The 20,193-nt window shown below is 38.5% G+C and overlaps 1 protein-coding gene across 6 annotated transcripts in view; it reads right to left on the bottom strand.

Moving 5' to 3' along the window:
* Positions 1–20,193, bottom strand: part of LOC139951873 (AMP deaminase 2-like) — a 38,334-nt gene that overhangs the window by 3,049 nt on the left and 15,092 nt on the right. For 4 of the 6 annotated variants that reach the window (XM_071950947.1, XM_071950952.1, XM_071950950.1 and 1 more), the window contains 15 exons: positions 17,258–17,341; positions 15,312–15,468; positions 13,576–13,756; positions 11,931–11,966; positions 9,553–9,772; positions 8,775–8,904; positions 7,360–7,494; positions 7,163–7,225; positions 4,853–4,984; positions 3,780–3,943; positions 2,853–2,979; positions 2,494–2,657; positions 1,567–1,687; positions 894–1,067; positions 506–616 (listed from right to left, as the gene is read on the bottom strand). In XM_071950947.1, the coding sequence (XP_071807048.1) occupies positions 506–616; positions 894–1,067; positions 1,567–1,687; positions 2,494–2,657; positions 2,853–2,979; positions 3,780–3,943; positions 4,853–4,984; positions 7,163–7,225; positions 7,360–7,494; positions 8,775–8,904; positions 9,553–9,772; positions 11,931–11,966; positions 13,576–13,756; positions 15,312–15,468; positions 17,258–17,341 (1,999 nt within the window). The remainder of the gene's footprint in view (positions 1–505; positions 617–893; positions 1,068–1,566; positions 1,688–2,493; positions 2,658–2,852; positions 2,980–3,779; positions 3,944–4,852; positions 4,985–7,162; positions 7,226–7,359; positions 7,495–8,774; positions 8,905–9,552; positions 9,773–11,930; positions 11,967–13,575; positions 13,757–15,311; positions 15,469–17,257; positions 17,342–20,193) is intronic. The other 2 variants (XM_071950948.1, XM_071950949.1) reach the window with 2 other exon arrangements.

Here is a 20,193-nt window from a genome sequence, read left to right as displayed (position 1 = left end):
GTTAAAACACATGAACACTAATGGTAATTGTCAAAGACCAGGTTTCTCACTTGGTGTATCTCAATATGCATAAAATAACAAACCTGTGAAAATTTGAACTCAATTGGTCATAGAAGTTCGAGATAAAAAAACACCCTTGTCACACGAAGTAGTGTGCTTTCAGCATGTTCAGACGCTTGATTTCGATACCTCAAAATCAAATTCTGAGGTCTTGAAATCAAATTAAAAAATTTCAGTTGAAAATTTTTTCTTTCTTGTAAACTCTGTTATAGAGGGAGCCGTTCCTCACAATGTTTTATACTATCAACAGCTCTCCGTTGATTGTTATCAAGTAAGTTTTTACGCTAACAATTATTAGTAACTACCAATTAGTGTCCAGTGCCTTTAAAAGTAAACCAAAACTTGTTTCAGATTTTATTCTGTAAGCATGGTAAATCCATAGAAAAAAGAGAATGTTCTTCCATCCTACATAAATTTGCATAAATGAATATATTTGAGTAATCACCTCATCAGGGAATCCACTCATGATGACACTGTTTCTGGCTAGCTCACTCATATCACATGTAGTCAGCTTCCAGACTTGAGCAGCAATGCTGTATTCTTCCATCAGTGGTTCCTGGGAAAGCACAATTAAATTTACATAAATTAACATAAATTTACATATGCAAATTCAAAGACACTGAAATTATTGTACTTAAGTTAACCATTGAAGTTAACACAAATGTACATAAGCGAATTCAAGGATACTTACAGTTACATGAACAAAGTAACGGAACAAAATTCAAAGATTAACTAACTTAAATAAGTTATAACAAAATTTCATCATGTGCTTGCACTGCCAGCAACTGTTTTGTTAGCAAAAACTGATTCTGTAATGTTCCTTTAATGATTACCTTGGTGAAGTGGAACTGCAGTGGGTCGTCAGTGGAGAGCGACACGCACAGCCCACGGGCATGAAACTCCGGCAGAGGGTTCCGGTGGTAGTTCAGGAAGAGGGAATTATTGGAGAGTGGAGACATGGCAATCCCGATCTGACACAAGTAGTAGAGGTATTGAAGCACTGGAGTCTACAGAGATGGAAGAAAATATAATTTTTACAACAATTTAATTCAATTTAATTCAATTCAATTATGCGCTGTTAAGGCCCAGTCCCACTGCAGCAAAAACGAGAACGATAACGATCACGACGCAAAGATAACTCGTTCTATTGGTTGAATTGCTCCACGCAGAATACGCACACGCTCATTCAACCAATAGAATGCGTTCTCATTATCGCTGCAGTGGGACCGGGCCTTTAGATCCCAAATTGGGATTTGGTTGGTAAGACACTGCTCCAGAATGCAAAAGGTTGTGGGTTCGAATCCCACCCGAGTGTTATGCCTGTTATTTTTGTTCATAGAACTTGGGCGAGTATACAGTGCTAACACACATCGGTGTATATGGGTAAAAAACCAAAATTAACATTCTTTATCCCCGATGCAAATTTAACATCTATTAAATTTTTAGTCTTGTTACAAGAAACAAAAGAAAGCAAACAAAACGAGACAAACACATGACGCAACTAACCTTTCTGAGCAGCAAGCCATGAGAGATATTCTCTGCCAGCATGAAAGCAGTGACGAGGTGATGAACTGGTCCAGCCTCCCCACAATGAGGTCTCAAAACAAAGGTGTTAAAACCTCGCTCTCTAAAAACAGACACAAACAAAACCCACAAATTTCATTTTTTGTTTTAATAATTGGGACACAAATGCTGGCAAATCAGAACAAATAATTTCATTTAATTTAACTTATTCTGGTCATTGGGTCATTTCATTTCATTTCATTTCATTTCATTTTTTTTGCTAGCAAACATGAAAAAAAAAACCATACATGTATTAAAAAATTGCACATCAAAGATTTACAAACATTCCTTTAATCTTTCTCAGCTCCCTGGGGAGTATACAGCCCTGAGCTGCTGTAGCGCTCCGAAGGCTTTTTCATACACAATATAAACCTCTACCCTCGCAGTTACCAATTTATACCCTTAAGTGAAGCAACAGTAAATCAACTTGCTCAAAAACACAAGTGTCATGAACCACCTGAACTTGATGCTAAAAACCACTCAATCATGACACCCTGATTGTGAGAAATGCTCCCTCTGAAGTAACATCGTTTTCGAGAAAGAAGTTATTTCTCACTTTTTTTGAATTTGATTTCGAAACCTCAGAATTTTATTTTGAGGTCTGGAATTCAAGCATCTAAAAGCATACAACTTCGTGTGACAAGGGTGTTTTTTCTTCCATTGTTATCTTGCAACTTTGATGACCAATTGAGTTCAAATTTTCACAGGTTTGTTATTTTGTGCATGTTGAGATACACCAAGTGAGAAGACTGGTCTTTGACAATTACCAAAGGTGTCCAGTGTCTTAAAGTGTCAACTTTATTGAACAATCTCTCATATTATATTTTCAAAATTAGCTTTTGTAGCCTTTTGTGAAGCTAGAACTCTCACCTTCGGAAGTTGTTGAGCACCACCAGGTTGGCGTACATGTAATAGAGGTAGTAGGAATACGGTGGGTTCTCAGCGCAGTTCCACTGCTCTGGGTCCGGGCTTTCGCTAGTGAAGATAAGATCTTCTGGTTTGGATTCATCATCCACACTGTCAAAGCCGGTCACCTGATGATGAATGGCAACAAATTTGTAGTGGATCAACAAATAAATTGTTACTGGATCAACAAATAATTAGTGGATATATAAATTAGTAGTGGATCAACAAATGATTAGTGGATCAACAAATGAATAGCAGAACAACTCCATAGAAAGTTTCATCAACTAACTATTTGTTTTTACACAAAATGAAGGAAAACTTACATAGCGAAGGAACTTATGCATTTCTGGATGTGAGCTTGGATCTCTAGTCGCTTCAAATAGCGGCATGAAGATGTTATCGATGATCTCGGCAAAGTTGTCCACCATTTTGTTTGATCGATACACATCGCTGGAGGAAAGAGTCACAATTGCATTAGTAGGAATCACAATGTAGAAGAGAGCAAGTTACATGATGTAAGAATGATCGTGTAACGTCAAGTGAGCGCGCGTCACGCATTAACGCTAGTCGAATTGGGGCACCTCATTGATGTCATTTATATGGCTGAATTCACATTATTTGTCTAGCACACATTCATATTATTGCGGCCCTACATATACACATTTTTACAAAGTTTGTTAATTATATTTAAACTATGAGCAAAATGACAGTAATACATAGTAACTTAGGATATGAAAACAAAAAATGTAGTTGTACATTATTGTTGCCAAGCTTATATAAGGCATGCCATGCCTTAGCCCTATACAAAGAAAAAAAAAGGGAAAAAAGGAAGAAGAAAAAAAAACGGAAATAAAAATCGCACCTGATCAATAAAAAAGCTCAGCACTTTCCCGTGTCCTGTGAAAAAAATATCACAGGCATATTACTTGTGTGGGATCCAACCCACGACCCTTACAAATCTAGAGCAGTGTCTACCAACTAGACTACCGAGGTTGCCTGGTAGCTAGCAGTTTGAATCCTATGTTTGAATCTCACCCGAGTAACATGCCTGTGATATTTTTTCATAGGACTCGGGAAAGTACCGAGTATACAGTGCGAACACACATCGGTGTATGGGTAAAAACCAAAATTATTATTCTTTATCCCCGATGCAAATTTAACATCTCTCAAATAAAAAAGCTGATATCCACTTTAAGCGAAGATATCACAGGCCTTACGGCCACAACACCCTACGCCTGATGGCAACTTACTATAGTCTCGGCACCTGGATCAGCCATCTAATATTGTCCGAGTACACCGTGTGATCAACGGCCCACTTAGAAAGCTTGTCCCATTCCGTTCTGCTACGTCCATATATGGATAACCGGTACTCTGCATTCTGGTACTTGCTCTCTTCTAAATCTGCACCCATCTCCTGTGAATGAGAACAAATTGGCAACCGTGGAAAAACTTGTTGGAATACCACTTACAAATTAACTCTTTATCGATGTGCCCTAAAATGAACCACTTTGCAGTATTTTTGTTTTTATTTTAGCAAATGTTTCAATTCTCCCTTTTTTTCTTCCTGTCTCTCATGAAAATTTGAGTAACTCCTGAACTTAAAGGTTTTTGATACCCTTCGAGATCAAGTGTTTGGCCATGACATTAATCCCTACTCACTGACTCAATGTGAATGAAGATTTATGTAATATAATTTACCTGTAGAAGTTTCAGCTTCATTAGTTGTCAATTATTTGAGAGAAAAAAAGGTGAAAATCGAAGAGCAATGTTTTCAGGAGAGTCGCGTTCATTATTTTGTTATATGTACATGGTTAAATTTACTTTTGAAATTTGTGTGTGTGGAATTGTTATACTCATTCCTCAAAAACTACAGCACCTCATCATGGAATATTTCTAGGGAAGCTTTCTACCATCATTATCTTTCAACTGTGTAAGTTTAAAGTAATTCTGTTGAATTTTGTGTTTTGTGTCATACAAAGAGTACCCAAAACATTGAAAGGCAGTGGACACTATTGGTAATTACTCATATGGGGAGCTGTTGATAGTATAAAACATTTTGAAAAAACGGCTCCCTCTGAAGTAACAGAGTTTTCGAGAGAAGTAATCAGAATCAGAATTAGATTTTGAGGTCTCGAAATCAAGCATCTGAAAGCACACAACTTCGTGTAAAAAGGGTGTTTTCTTTCATTATTATTTCGCAACTATGATGACCAATTAAGCTAAAATTTTCACAGGTTTGTTATTTTATGCATATGTTGAGATACACCAAGAGAGAAGACTGGTCTTTGACAATTACCAATAGTGTCCAGTGTCTTTGACTTACGTTTATAAGTTGAGCAAAGTATTCGCCACCAATGTAGTTATCAGTCTTGATGAAGATTTCTCTCAGTTTACTTTCACCGATGGGGTTGTACTTGGAGTTGAACTTGTCAAAGCGATGGAAAGTATTGCGATCCTGTGGTGGATTAAAATCATTCAAGAAGTGGACTTACAAACATTTACAAAATTATATTCAAACTATGAATTTCCCATTATATAAAATCGCTGAATAATAATAATAACAATAACAAAAAATTATTTGTTATATATATATATATAGTGCTTTACACAACTGAAGGGCGTCTCAAAGCACTTCCAACATCATTACCCCTGGTCACTGGGCCATTTAATCATTCCTTAAACCATCTCAACTCCCTGCGGAGTATACAGCCTGTGCCACAAATTTGCGCTACTCAGCTTTCAACCACAAGAACCATCTCTCTGACCATTTACCCCTGGTTGGAGAGAAGCATGTTGTTACATGTAAGTGTCTTGCTGAGGGACAGAATCACAAGAGCTCGAGTTTGATGTGCTTATCCGCTCGACCAAGACACCCTACGTGATGGAATATTAAAGTAATTCATTCCAGGTTTTTCTCGTCAGCCAGCAACCCGAGTCAACCATGGACTCACTCAGGGTTGGAAACTGCAGTTTCAATTCTGAGTATTTTCCTGCAGTTTTTAAATTATGAGACCAGCCGTCGATTTCACCAAACTCTTCCTAACTTAATCTTAGGACTTAGGATGGGTTCAGTTCCATATCAAATTACGTAGGAAGCATTGAACCCATCCTAAGTTAGGACGGGTTACTCGTCCTAACTCGAGATGGGATTGATCCGAGCGTTTCGTGAAATCGGCTGCTACTCGTTTTACATAGCACTACAGGGTGTCTAAAAAAAAAACTACACTTTTTAAATGGCTGCCCAACAAATTTGATTATGGGGAAAAGGGGTATATGTATGGATAGCTTATGGATTCGACTTTCATATGACACAAAAAAGTCTGAAAAAAATTCATGATTGGGTGAGCAGTCTTTTGTCAAGGGTATAAACATTAGGTTGCGCAGTAATTAGCCTTCCAATTTGTGAGAGGTAAGTCCTTTGGAGCTTACAAAATTCACTCCAAAATGTCGGCTACTTATTCTTTAGTGAGCAGTGCTCACCCAAGCATGAATAATTTTTGGTGTCATGTGAAAGTTGAATCGAAAGCTATCCATACATATAAACTTTTTCCCCCAAAATCATATATTTTTATTCCGCAGCAATTTCAAAAGTGCATAGTTTTTTGTTTAGACACACAGTATGTACATGATGTAATGATTAACAAGGTGCTGTGGCGCAGTACGCAGTCAATCAGAACAGGAGCATCGGGCGAACCCCTTCTCTTTTTGAAAAGTGCACTGGGTTCTTTTACATGCATTATACACAACAAACAAGACCAACAGCTTTATGTCCCATCCGAAAGGACGAAGCAATAGTTAAGTGTCTTGCTTAAGTGTCATGACTAGGACTCGAACCCACACTCTGCTGATCAGATACAGTTGAGTTTGAATTCAGTGCTCTCCACCACTCGGCCACGACACTTCCACAAGTGTCTCAGATCAATGCACAGTGGACATATTATAATTTATTCTAGGGGAAATCTGTGCTGGGTGGTACGAGGTATTTTGCTCAGAGTGCTGGGCAAAAACTGTTAATCCAAGGCAGGCCGGCCCAGCACTGCCCATTGTGGCTACAACACTGATGCTAAAGTATCTTGCTCTAGGACACAAGTGCAATAACTGGGACCTAAACCCACACTCCATTGACTTAACCAATAGAACTTGAATATGCTTCTGTTAAAAGAACACGTTGCCGTGGATCAGACAAGTTGGTCTATAAAATGCGTTTGTAACCATTTGTTATAAAATGCATATGGATAGAAAGATCTTCTAAAAGTAGAATACAATGATCCAAACAAATTTGCCTCGAAATTGCGTGGTTTTCCTTTTACTTTGCGAACTATCTCGGTCGGCCATTTATGGGAGTAAAAAATTTGACTCCCATAAATAGCCGACCGTGTTAGACGACGAGGTCAAAGGAAAACCGTGCATTTTCGAGGCATGTTTGTACAACATCTTTCCACCCATACATGCCATATATGCATTTTTTAACAAACGATTACAAATGCTTTTCAAAGACCAACTCGACCGATCCAAGGCAACGTGTTCCTTTAACTATCCAGCACACTACAAATTTTTCATCCAAAGGACCAAGCAATTATGGTAAAGTATCTTGCTCAAAAAACACAAGTGCAATAACTGTTACTGTACTTACTGCATGTACATCCAGGGTGTCCACATTGATGTCGTATGCCGTTAGATTAAGGCTGTCAAACACCTGTGAAGAATCCACAAGAAAAAAATTGAATGAACCGTAACATCATAACAATAAGCTAAATAACAAGGAAATTAATAAGTGGGACAAAGTATGTATGTATATCAGAGAGGTTGGGAACTAGACCATTTCCATACCTGTTTCAGTGTCAGTCTGGTGCCATCTCTATTCTTGCACACTTCTCTATCAGCATCGGTCTTCATTCTCTTCTTGATGAAGCGAAGTAGATGTTTTTGGTTCATTCCTGACGAAGCGTGCACGTGAGTGTCCACCTGGCAATAAGGAAAACATTTATAAATAATTAATACTTTTTATTTTTTATATAACAAGGGCACACACAAAAGCAGCTAAACACAACAAAATTATGCTTACCAAAATACCAGATAAAACACCATGCCACATGTACAATTTGTGGCGGGCATCCTGCTCATTATTGCTAAGCAATAAAGACATGCCATGAGCAAGTTCGAGTGGGCACAAATAGACTACTGACCAGCATAGTACATGTGCAGTGACGCACTCACTCGAACGACTCATTTGGAAGTCTAGTCAACCTTCCGCATTTTCGCTATAGTGTCACTGGTTCCCATCTGCGCTTTACACATGTTAGAATGGAACATGCTGTTGGGACCAGTGAAGAAAGCATTGGCTCGAGGCTGGTTCCAAATGGTCGACCACAGTAGCCAACAAATGGTTGATCAGCCTGGGTTCGAGTGCAAATGGTCAACCTTTAGTTAACCATTGTGCACACTCGAACCTGCTCATATGGTCGACCACAGTAGTCAACCAATGGTCGACCAGCCTGGGTTCGATTGCAAATGGTCAGCCTTTAGTTAACCATTGTGCACACTCAAACTTGCTCATGGTCGACCACAGTAGTCAACCAATGGTCGACCAGCCTGGGTTTTAGTGCAAATGGTCAGCCTTTAGTTAACCATTGTGCACACTCAAACTTGCTCCATGTGGTAAACTTATGGGGGGTGGTGTAGGAAATCGGCTGTGACTACTACATTCGCTTAGTGGATTGAGAGGACTTCTCGTTCTTAACTTCACTGCGTAGGAGTTCTCAATTGGTCTCATTGTTTTGATTAATTTTTTTGGGGGAGGGTGGGGTTTAAAATACAGAAACTAGATTTTCGATTAAAAACGGAGAAATCGGAGCCGAGGGGTTAAGAGCACAGAATTCAAACTCTGGTGTTTCTGATCAGCAGAGTGTGGGTTCGAATCCCCAGCCGTGACACTTGTGTCCTTAAACAAGACACTTAACCATTGTTTCGTCCTTCGGATGGGACGTAAAGCCGTTGGTCCCATGTGTTGTGTAACACATGTAAAAGAACCCAGTGCACTTATCAAAAAGAGAAGGGGTTCGCCCCGGTGTTCCTGGCTGTGGCTGCTGTATGCGCCGTAGCACCTTGTACAGTATGTAAACCCTTAGAAGGTGCTCAATAATTGGGTCTCAGAATTCATCACTGCAATAATATATATCTTTAGAAGACTTTGACATTATTATTATTATTATTATTATTAATTATCTTCTTAGTTTTCAGCCTACCTTCCTAATATTGTAGAAGTCCCGGTGTGGAACGGACTTCTGTGCGGCTAATTCTTTCATCTCGTTTAGAAGACTGTGAAGATGAAATCGTGAAGACAAATAGGACAGCCTCCGATATGAAAAAGATTTGCTGAAGAGAAAAAGAAAAGTACACAGAAATACTCAGTACACAGAAATACTCCCGAGGGAGCTGAGATGGTTTAAGGAATGATTTAAGGCCCAGTGACCAGGGGTAATAATGTCGGAAGCGCTTTGAGACACCCCTTGGGCGTGAAAAGCGCTATATAAAAACGGTCTATTATTATAACAAAAGCAACTTCGACTACACTGCTAAAAATGGTCTTCGTTTTCGAGGGAGTGACACAAGAAATATATTCTCAAAATAAGATTGTTTTTTCTTGTTTCAAGAATACCATTTTTAGCAGTGTATGAACTCACATCAGACCATTTGCGATGGAGATAACAGGTGTGAGTTGGTACAGATGAAAAGGATGTGTTATTCTGGCCCCTTTCTCTAATGGAATGTTCCCATAATGCTTTCTACATTCTTTTTGCCAATATTATAAATGTAGTAAACCGGTCAGCTAAACCTCCATCATGACCACGGTTTAAAATGTGATTCCCCCAGGTCATCTGTCACTGGAATAATGAACTACATGTAAGGCCCAGTGACCAGGGGTAATAATGTTGAAGTGCCATGAGGGTCACTGCATGACGGACCTGAGCGCTGGATAAGAAGACTCTATTATCATTATTATTATTATAAATTATTACTCACATCGGACCGTTTGCGATGAGTGCCATCAGCTTGTTAGAATCAGCTAGGAATGTCGACTTGTCAACATATGGCAAATCTACCGGCTTGTCGTTCTCGGCGTCCTCTTTGGTCTCGTAGACGTGGATGAGGCCCTTAATCATCTTAAACTCACACTGGATGGGTTCTGGCATGTCACACGCGAAGGGGTCACCGACCATGGTTGGCGGGTGGATGGGATGGTCTACAGGGAGGTAGAGGAGGCAATAGTATTATTGATGAAGGAATATACAGCTCAGCAAGAAAGAGGATGATGAAAAGAAGCATGTAGCGCAAATAGGTACTTTTTAAACTGTATGAAAGAAAGCTGATTCTTCACGGAGGCAATAAAGTAGGTTGCCTCCGTGCCCCCTGGTCATTGCCTTGGTGCCCTTGGAATGCTCTAGTAGAAATTAACAATTTTCTCATTAAGGGTGCGGGAGCCCTTTACCAAGAAGAAAATGCCTTGGTGCAACAGCAAAAAACAGGCTACTTGGGTGGGATGTGAACCCATGATGTCCACTTTAGAGTAAGACATTTCTAGAACATTAAGCATGCCCAGTGACAAGGGCTGGAATGATACAATTAAAATCAAAACGATAGCCATAGCAACAGCAAAAAACTGCTCAATCATAAACAGCCTTAAAACACAGCAAAACATCAACTTTTAAATCCAATTTCAAAACTACATGGGTCTACAACAAGTTTTTGGATACAAATCACTTTGTTTTTTATTAAGTCATCTACTTATTTATTTATGGATTGGGATTTTATTATTTTTAATTGAACTCATTGTACCCTATCATTATTTGAATTAGTTATAATTTTATTTTATTTTAATTTTAATTGTTTATTTATTTATGTTTTATTGTTACTATTATTCCCCCTCCCCCCCCCCCTTTTTTTGTTTTTTTTGGGGGGTTCATTATCAAAGTTTAAGTATGACCCAACCTTCAAAACGTATGTAACTGATAAAAATCAATCAAAACCATTAAAAAACACGGTGAAATGATCGTGAATGAGCAATGAGCCAGAGCAGCTTGAAAGCAAACTTTGAAAGTAGTAAAATAATGGAGCAGTCTGCACCTTGTGGGAATATCAACAATTTATAAAGCTTAAAAACCCTAAACTCCGATAAAAATCTATACCTATTCCAGCTCCAAAACCCATTTGAAAACTTATTTTTGTGCTTAACTATACTCTTTGCAATCTGGCTTCAGCATCTCTCCTGCGCCAGGAGTGTCTTTTAGACAGACATGGCCCAATATAAATTGCCACTATTATTATTATTATTATTATTATTATTAAAAGGGTTGATAACTTGTCTTGCTTGTGTAGATCAAGCATATTACAAGAATCTCTACTCGACTCACGGTGAATGAAGATGTAGGCCTATGTAATTATATTTACCTGTAGAAATTTTAGCTTCATTAGTGGTCAAATTTTTGCATAAATCAATTGTAAATGCCAAAACAATGTTTACCGTCATTATCTTTAAACTGTGTAAGTTTAATGTAAATCTGTGGACGTTTGTGTTTTGTGTGGTACATTTAAGTACCCAAACCCTTTAAGAATTTTTCCCGAGAGCTTTCAGCCACAGCAAATCTTTACAGAAGCCATTTAGAAGAAGCAAAAACAGGTGATTTTATAATTTCACAGCGAAGTGTTAATAAAAAACTGCAGCTGTTGCTTAGTTATGTAGACTGATTGATCAATATAAAACACTGAATTGATTGATTATCAGGTAGGACTACATGTACGGTTCTTCCATCTGGTGATTTATTGATCAATAATTAAATCGATCGATCAATCAATCAATCAATCATTCAGCTTAAAATGTATCAGCCAGTCAATACTTCAAACTGTACATGTTTGATTAATCAATAGCTGATAACTATTCAACTAATAGTCAATTTATCAATCAGTCATTTAACAGATTGGTCGATAAACAATTATTTGTTAATCAGTCAATCAGTTAGTCAATCAATTTATCAGTCAATGTTTCAAACTGAACATGTTGTTTGATGATCAATCAAAAATCTCATAACTAATCAACTTATTAATCAATTGATGATCAATGGTCAATCAATAAGTTATTCAACCAGCAGCTGATCAATAACGCAATCAGTCGTTAATCAAATCAGTTAATCAACCAATATATCAGCCAGTCAATAATTGTACATATCAAATCGAAATCATGTGTTATCAGCAAACTTAACTGAACAGCTGAAGGTCAAATTGAACACATGTTTGAAAAAATCAATCAGCAATTCAATCAAATAAGCCGATCAATAAAACAATCAATCGTTAATCAATCAATCAATCAGAAAAAAATTGTCAAATTTATCAAACAAAATACATACTGCCAGAGCTTCCATCAGCCATATCTGGGATCACACCTGTTACAAATAACATACTGGTTAAGAACTAATTGCGGCCATGCCACCAATTTTTCAGCAAGCAGCAGAGTATTATACACAACGTTGGGTCTCAGAATTCATAACTTTTAATAACCTCTCTTTCTGTTTAATTGTATACATGTATACTAAGGGCCTTGAGCCTTGTTGGTAGATAAGTGCTTTAATAATGTAAGACTTTGATATTATTATTGTTATTATCAATTTTCTTCAACAGGGGATTAACAGGTAGACAATAACTAATTTATATACATAGAAAGCTCACTGTTATAAAAAAATTGCAACAACACTAAAGCTTATATTGGATTTGAGGCATTGCATGGTGAGGTATCAAAATATATTTGGTTTGTGGTCAGGTAGATTACATTCTTTTGAGAATTTGTCTTCTTTTATAATCTGCTACCGCAGAGTAGATCTTTGGACTTTGGGAGGCTTATTAGTTCTGAAAAGAACTGGACTGCTTTTTAACTACATGTACCCGGATGGAAGGTTGAAAATCGGCCGGAACGACTACTTTTTAGCAGTAGAGGATCGAGGGGACTTCTCATTATTAACTTTACTACCGCTGAGCTTGTTGGCCCTTTAAAAGTTTCTCATACACTTTAAGATTTCCCGCTCGGAAGTGCCCTTTGAAAAATGAAAATGGCCCTGCCCTCTTAAAGATCAGAATTTCCAATTACAACGACCACAAGACGTAACTCTGACAATTTTTTCTTTTGGGAAAAAAAGAGATAACTGCTAGGCCTGATACTTCACGCAGGCAGCTGAGAGGCAATGATCGTTGCCTTGGTGTCCCTTAAATTCCCTTTACAATTCCCTCACAGAAGTGCCCTTTAATTAACAAGGAACAAATGCCTTTGTGCTCGCGTCTTTCAAAAACACAACATCAAGCCAGAACAGCCTAGCATACACAACTTGGCACAGTGACTTTCAATGTTTAATTGCATTCAAAATCAACCGAATAAAAGAGCAAAACTGAACTTGACCATAGAGTTCCTCTTTACCTTTTCATGCACCATTTTTTGGGGGTGATTAATTGATCATATGGACACATTACTTGTTACCTCATTTTTTGGGAAATGACAACCCTCATAAAACAGATCACAATAGCACCCTCTTTCCCATTCTGAAAACTTTGTGGCCGCGCAATCTTAACATTTTTGTTTGACAACTATTTTTCAGAAGGGATTTAAACCAGTTGCTAGCTGCCGATCAAAGAAAGAGTCTAACACCAGATTCAGACAGGCGCGTTAGAGTCGCGCCGAACCAAATAGACTAGGAGAGACTCTAGGTCGACCAAAGTAAACGTTGGTTACAGACGGGCGAGCTTACATAAAACAAAACATTTGAATTGGTTGGGCCCATTACAAGATCGCAGTCTGAAACCAAGGCGCTCCAGAGTCGTTCCAAACAACTGCAACAGTAGATCTTTCGACTTCTAGCGCGACCAGTCGCTCCAAACTGTTCAGACGACACCCCTTTCATGTACTTGGTTCGCGCAACTCTGAAGTGCCTGTCTGAAGCGGGTGTAAGTCTTTCCCAAAGTCATCATTTCATCCTGTTAAAATGTTACAGAAGTTACAGGACTTACTTTCTGCATCGAATACTGGACTTGACATATGACTATCGTCCATTGGCTTCCCGTCAATCTTGCGCAGGAATGACGCGGCTGTTCGTGGAAACGACTGCAATGCCAGCTTCATGTATTTCTCGCGAACATTTAGGGCGTCTATGAGAGATCTTGAAGCGTCATAGAGGTCCTGGGGTGGCACCTGGAGAGTTCAAATCGATTTTTAAATACAGCTGTAGTTTTCATAATTTTAATAATGTGGTTAATTATTTGATGTTTTTAAAGGAACACGTTGCCTTGGATCGGTCAAGTTGGTCTTTGAAAAGCGTTTGTAACCATTTGTTATGAAATGCATATGGTTAGAAAGATGTTTTAAAAGTAGAATACAATGATCCACACACATTTGCCTCGAAATTGCGTGGTTTTCCTTTTACTTTGCAAACTAACACGATCAGCCATTTATGGGAGTCCAAAATTTGACTCCCACAAATGGCTGACCATGTTTGTTGACAAGGTGAAAGGAAAACCACGCAATTTCGAGTGATACTTGTGTGGATCATTATATTCTACTTTTAAAATATCTTTCTAATCATATCTATTTTATAACAAATGGTTACAAACGCTTTTCAAAGACCAACTGGACCCGATCCAAGGCAACGACTTCCTTTAATATCAAAATCTTGCCAAGCAGAAACAGGTTACCAGCCAAAAATCCATTACAAATCCACTTATAATGCATCCTACTTGAAACAGTAACTGGAAAAATTAGCAGGGTAGGCCTCGGAAGAGATGGGAAAAAGACACCGTCATAAGCAGCACATTCTACCTGGAACACCGAAGAGTGCAAGACAGGCGAGAATGGAGAGTGTAAATTTGTGGTGGCTATGTCCCGGGATGCAATTTAGTTCCTGTACATAAAAATTGCCACTGTCGTTGTGCTTTTAAACAACGGCTAGTTTGCGGTCTCCTTTTTCCTCAACAGATATTCCCCCTCCCAAAGCCAGTCCCTTCCCTTCAACCCCCACCCTTTTGTCTCCCTGTTCATTGTTTATACCCCTTGCTGTTCCCCTGTATGCTTTCTAACCCTATTCATGTACATGTATCTCCACTTCACTGCTTATGTTTCACTAACACTGAGTTCACACTTGATCCTGCTAGGAGGATCAAAGGAGGATCTGATCTCGAAAGGGAAATCAAAGGGAGATCACCGGCTAGTGTGAATGCGTTCAGGATCAGGATCAGATCCTCCTTTTTGATCTCCCCTTATTGCGAGATCGAAGGGAGATCAGATCCCGCAAAGGAGATCAAAAAACAAGTGTGAACGCAGGGCATAAAAAAAAAGCAAAACAAGGAATTGTAACTATCATTGTCTGTAGCCTGCCAACGCTGTGTAATGTACATGGGGGATTGTATGTATTGAGTCATGTGCTATCGTGAACTGGTTGATCTCGCTTCCGGCATCTGATCCTCCTTGGATCCTTGTAGGAGGATCAAGTGTAAACGCGGTGTTGGTTACCTGTTCATGTTTGTTGTGTTGTCATTTAGCCTTCCAGAAAGACCCTGCTAGGGTCAAAAACGTCAGGCCATTAACTATTTTGTGCTTTTCAATTGTGAAATCTTGTTCTTCTAAATCGATTATAAATAAAAGGGAATCCTTAAAAATCAGGATTTTGAGAGGGTGGCAAATTCTATATTACAGAAAATAGTTGTCTGCGTGATATAGTGAAAGATTGACTGATTGATGATTTGTCTCTTACCCCACTTGTATCATCTCCGCTGATAGACACACGCTGGAAGTCTAGTCCTAGTTGGGTGGTGGTTTCACTGGCACCTCTTCCCTCTGCGCTTTCATCAAGTAAAGAGTCTTCATCGTCTGATACTGCCATCGAAGTCTCTATGGTCCTAGATCTAGCTCTGTAAACAATTAGAGACCAGTGTTAGAGACAAACCTTTGCCTTTGTCCTTTCTGATCTCTGCTATTTTCCAGGCCCAATTTCAAAGCACTGCTTAAAGGCACTAGACACTATTGGTAATTGTCAAAGACCAGTCTTCTCACTTGGTGGATCTCAACATAATATGCATATAAAATAACAAACCTGTGAACATTTGAGCTCTATTGGCTGTCGAAGTTGCAAGATAATAATGAAAGAAAAAACACCCTTGTCACACTAAGTTGTGTGCTTTCAAATGCTTGATTTCGAGACCTCAAAATCAAATTTGTGTAAAATAACTTCTTTCTCTAAAACTACGTCACTTCAAAGGGAGCCGTTTCTCACAATGTTTTATGCTATCAACAGTTCCCCATTACTCGCTACTAAGTAAGGTTTAATGCTAATAATTACTTTGAGTAAATACCACAAGTGTCCACTGCCTTTAATGGTAAGCAAATTTTTGTGCTTACTGTACCAGAAAAATTAAATTTGCTATTAGGTTTAAGCATATTTCACAGGTAAGCAAGAAAATAGCTTGTCACCATAGATTGGATTGAGACGTCAATAATTGTTTGTGCAGTAAGCACTGAAAGGTTAAGATGCCTTTTCATGTGCTTACAGCTATCAGCGAACAGTAAGCACATTATCGGCCGATAAGCAGCTCTATGAAATTGGTCCCTGGTGGTAAGCAAATATTTCCTGTGCTTACAGCAGAAAGTCTACATCAAGTATTTGTCATCACAAACGATTAAGAAGTTTTTGTGTCTGCTTCACTCGTCTGCCTAATACAGGTGTCTTGTCAAAAAATAAATGGCCTTGTCCTCTCGAAGATGAAAATCCAGGCCTGTGACGGTTGAAATTTCTTGACGTACTTTATGTAAGTGCCGTACGTGTGCTTACACCTGTAATTAAACTTAAGATCACAAAGTTATAGAGTAGTGTGCCCTTAGAATAGGAACACGGGTGTAATGGCATGAAAGCGATGATCCCACTTCTGCCACTAATCCTGCTTATAATAGACCTTATGCACATGACGTCATTTGAGTAGGGTGCCGTCGTCTAAAGGTCAAAAGAAGATTGCTCACATTGGTCCAACCTGCGCACTGCACCTGCATAGATGTGTGTTTGCCATTGTTGCATCATCATTTGACCTCCAAGATGGCGGCATGATGACATCAATGCATAAGGTCAATTACTTGGATTCTACATGTATAACTTCTGAACAAAATAACGTGACACACAGATCATACAATGTTGATTGTAAACTTATTTGGTAAAATAAAAGTCAGAAGCTTTCTGGCCTCCTCAGTCATGTGTGTCAGTACACTGTAACCTTTGCAGATAAAGTAAAACAAAAAAATTCAAACATACTCAGAAAGAAATTATAGAGCAAAAGTGATACAAAAAAGAGGTTTGTGCTGAAATAATTTCGTCCATAGTTTTCCCCACTGTTTGAGTATATAAGGGTTAGATGGTAAAATGCAATTTAAAATCACAGGACAAAATGTCAAGAAGAAGAATAAACTTGAACTTTTGAGCAAGCAAAAATACAAAAAAACAAAAGCTGAAAGCAAGGTTTTGTGGCATGTGAAAAATAGTGGGACAACAGAACAAGAACTGACTTATTCTGAGAAAATTCAAGAGTCAAAATTGAAATCTGTCCGCCTTTCTTACAACCACTGAAATTCACAATGAAAAACGTGCAAATTACTACACCAACTTTGTTTTTTTTTAACATCAAAATGAATCCAACAGGGAAACAAAAAACTCACTCTGTGATTTCGCTGGCTCTCAAATGGCTGTCGGGATGATGACGGGAATTTGTAATTTTATCGCCGTGTTGATGCGCTTTTGCACTACGCATTTGTTGCGCCCACAACAAACACACAAGAGGTCACCGCAGGTGAAAGGTCAAGATGAATGAAGCCATTATGAAAAAGGGGTGATTGTGAGAGTAAAGGAGGAGGGGAGGGGGCATAGGGGGGAGGGGAGGAAAAGGAAGAAAAGAAGAAAGTGGCACACATGTTAGTAAAACACACTCATGAATTTTTGCATCATTTTATGGACACAGCTCCTCAAAATAATTTTCAAATTCAGGCTGAAAGTGAAATGTTCAGAGTCGAGGCATTACTTAAACCTTGGGAAAAAGTAGGAAAAATAAAGTTTGCGCACTAGCGCTGAACAATACTTGTTCTTGGTGTAGGTTGTTTTCTTTTCATCACGCTATTTAAAGACACTGGACACTTTTGGTAATTGTCAAAGACCAGTCTTCTCACTTGGTGTATCTGCATAAAATAACAAACCTGTGTAAATAAGAGCTCAATTGGACTTCAAAGTTGCGAGATAATAATGAAAGAAAAAAACACCCTTGTCACACGGAGTTGTGTGCTTTCAGATGATTGATTTTGAGACCTCAAAATCTAATTCTGAGGTCTCGAAATCAAATTCATGGAAAATTACTTCTTTCTCAAAAACTACATTACTTCAGAGGGAGCCGTTTCTCATAATGTTTTATACTATCAGCAGCTACCCATTACTTGTTACCAAGTAAGGTTTTACTAATTATTTTGAGTAAATACCAATTTAGTGTCCACTGCCTTTAAGCACCGTTTCCCTGATTTTTCCCCGAGGGTAAAATCAAATCAGAAATCAGACTAAAGTAGGAGGATTATCAAGCCTGCAGTTACACCGAGAAGAAAAACGAGACAAAATGCTGCAGGTGTATTTTCCCTTTTTCTTGTGTAAAAACAAAAAACACAAAAGCAGGAGTTGTCCTTGAGGACAGACACTTTGCACAGGCCGCTATCACTGAGAACAAACAAAGGAAACAGTTTGTGGGTCCAGCTATGGTTATTTTGTTATTCCCCTTTTTCATATGTAAAGTATTCCGTTGTGGGGTCCTTGCAGCCCCTGAAGGAGCTAGACAATCTGGCCACACGATGGCATCTTGACACTAATGGGAGACTTTTGGGACTCTTGGTGGCAGCAGACTTACCAGGTAAAATCCATTGTTCTCAGGAATGTGCACATGCTCAGTACTACATAAACTATGGCAGTTAACCTGGTAAGTCTGCTGCCACCTAGCGTTTCAAAGTCTCCCATTAAATCGTCTAAGGGTAGCAATAATCTGAGACATAGGCATTGTGGGTCAAAATTCTTTCTGCTTAGCATTTGTTTTGTGCTTACAGACTTTTAACTTTTGGCCCAGTTTGCAATCAGCTCTTTCCTTTTTAATATTTGTCATTATTTTGCATGACAACTGTTTAGAGACAGAGTTTAAAGGAACTGTTGTCCATTGGATGTAATATGAAATTTAAAAAAAACTGGCAAGAATGAAATAAATCAATGCAAAAATATAACAAAGGCTTGAAGAAGTTCCTTTAAATGTGCTCTTTTAAAGAACAGTCCAAGAATTTGATGTTAACATCTTGAGAGAAGACTATGTGAGGTATCCACAGAGCATTGCAACATTGATTTAATTAATATGAAGTTCCCAGATTAGTCTTCATTCAAAACTCTCCCTTTAACAGTGTTAATATTTCAGAAGTCTCCATGACCAAACATTATGCAACATGGTTAGTGTCAAACACATTAATAATCAGTCAAACAGTTAGGAAAACGCTGATAAAAAAAAAGGAAACAATACAAACCATCGCTATATTAAAAAAGCATTTTTAAAGTGCTCTTTTTATACACTGTAGATTTTGAACTAAGGGGTTGATATCAGGAATGTTTAATTTTTCTAAATATTATTCAAAATATCCTCTCTTTTAAAAGCCCACTTCAGTGACACAACAGCCTTGACAAGCAAAAACCAGGGTTGCTAAGCATTGCTGGTACACGTGTACTTGATCATAATTCTAGTATACAATCAAACTGCATGGTTAAAAAAGCTGAGCAAAAAAACAATTGATAACAAACAAAGTTGGCTATTTTTTAAGCAAGCACTCTTTTCACAATTAGCATTTCGTTTGAAAAGTAGCAGACAATTGAACTGTTCATTCATTAGATTAAACTCTATTCACAAGCATCATGTTTCAATCCTCTTTACTGTACACTACACATAATGTACACAAAATTTAATCTCTGCCATCCAAAGTTTCAAGTCCTATTCATAAATACCTCCAGCTATGAAATGGTAAGGCCCTCCGCCGCCCTCGGGTAAACAACTCCTTATAAGGGAATGCTGTGCGCGTCGCGCGTATCGCGTGATGTGGCACAACTGTCCCGGCAGTTGCTCTCGACCAATAGGAATGAAGAAACTGTTTATACATAAGCACAGGTGCAAGCTCGCATATCACGCCCATGTTTCAACACTTTTTACTGGTCATAAACAAAGTACACACCCACGTGACGCGCTCTCCACCAATAGGAATAGCGAAACTCTCCGAGGTATTTATAAATGCTAGATTGTACTCACCATGTAAAGTTTTAAATCCTACTCATGTACAAAGTGGTGTTACTGCAAACAATGCTAGATTGTACTCACCATGCAAAGTTTTAAATCCTACAATGTTCAGAGTACAGTGTCACCACAAACCTGACTAGATTGCAAAATGTTTATATTATAATAATTTGGGAGCCTAATCATCCTTACTTGGAGCTGAGAAGCTGCCTGTATAGGACGCGGCTACAACGTGTTCGATACAAAGGCATGCACATGTACTGGTAGCCAGCAACATCAACCCAATGACCACGGAGCACAGGC

This window comes from Asterias amurensis, chromosome 19 (assembly GCF_032118995.1).
Source record: "Asterias amurensis chromosome 19, ASM3211899v1".
Classification (NCBI taxonomy): Eukaryota; Metazoa; Echinodermata; class Asteroidea; order Forcipulatida; family Asteriidae; genus Asterias; species Asterias amurensis.
This window is presented reverse-complemented; position numbering and strand designations above follow the sequence as displayed.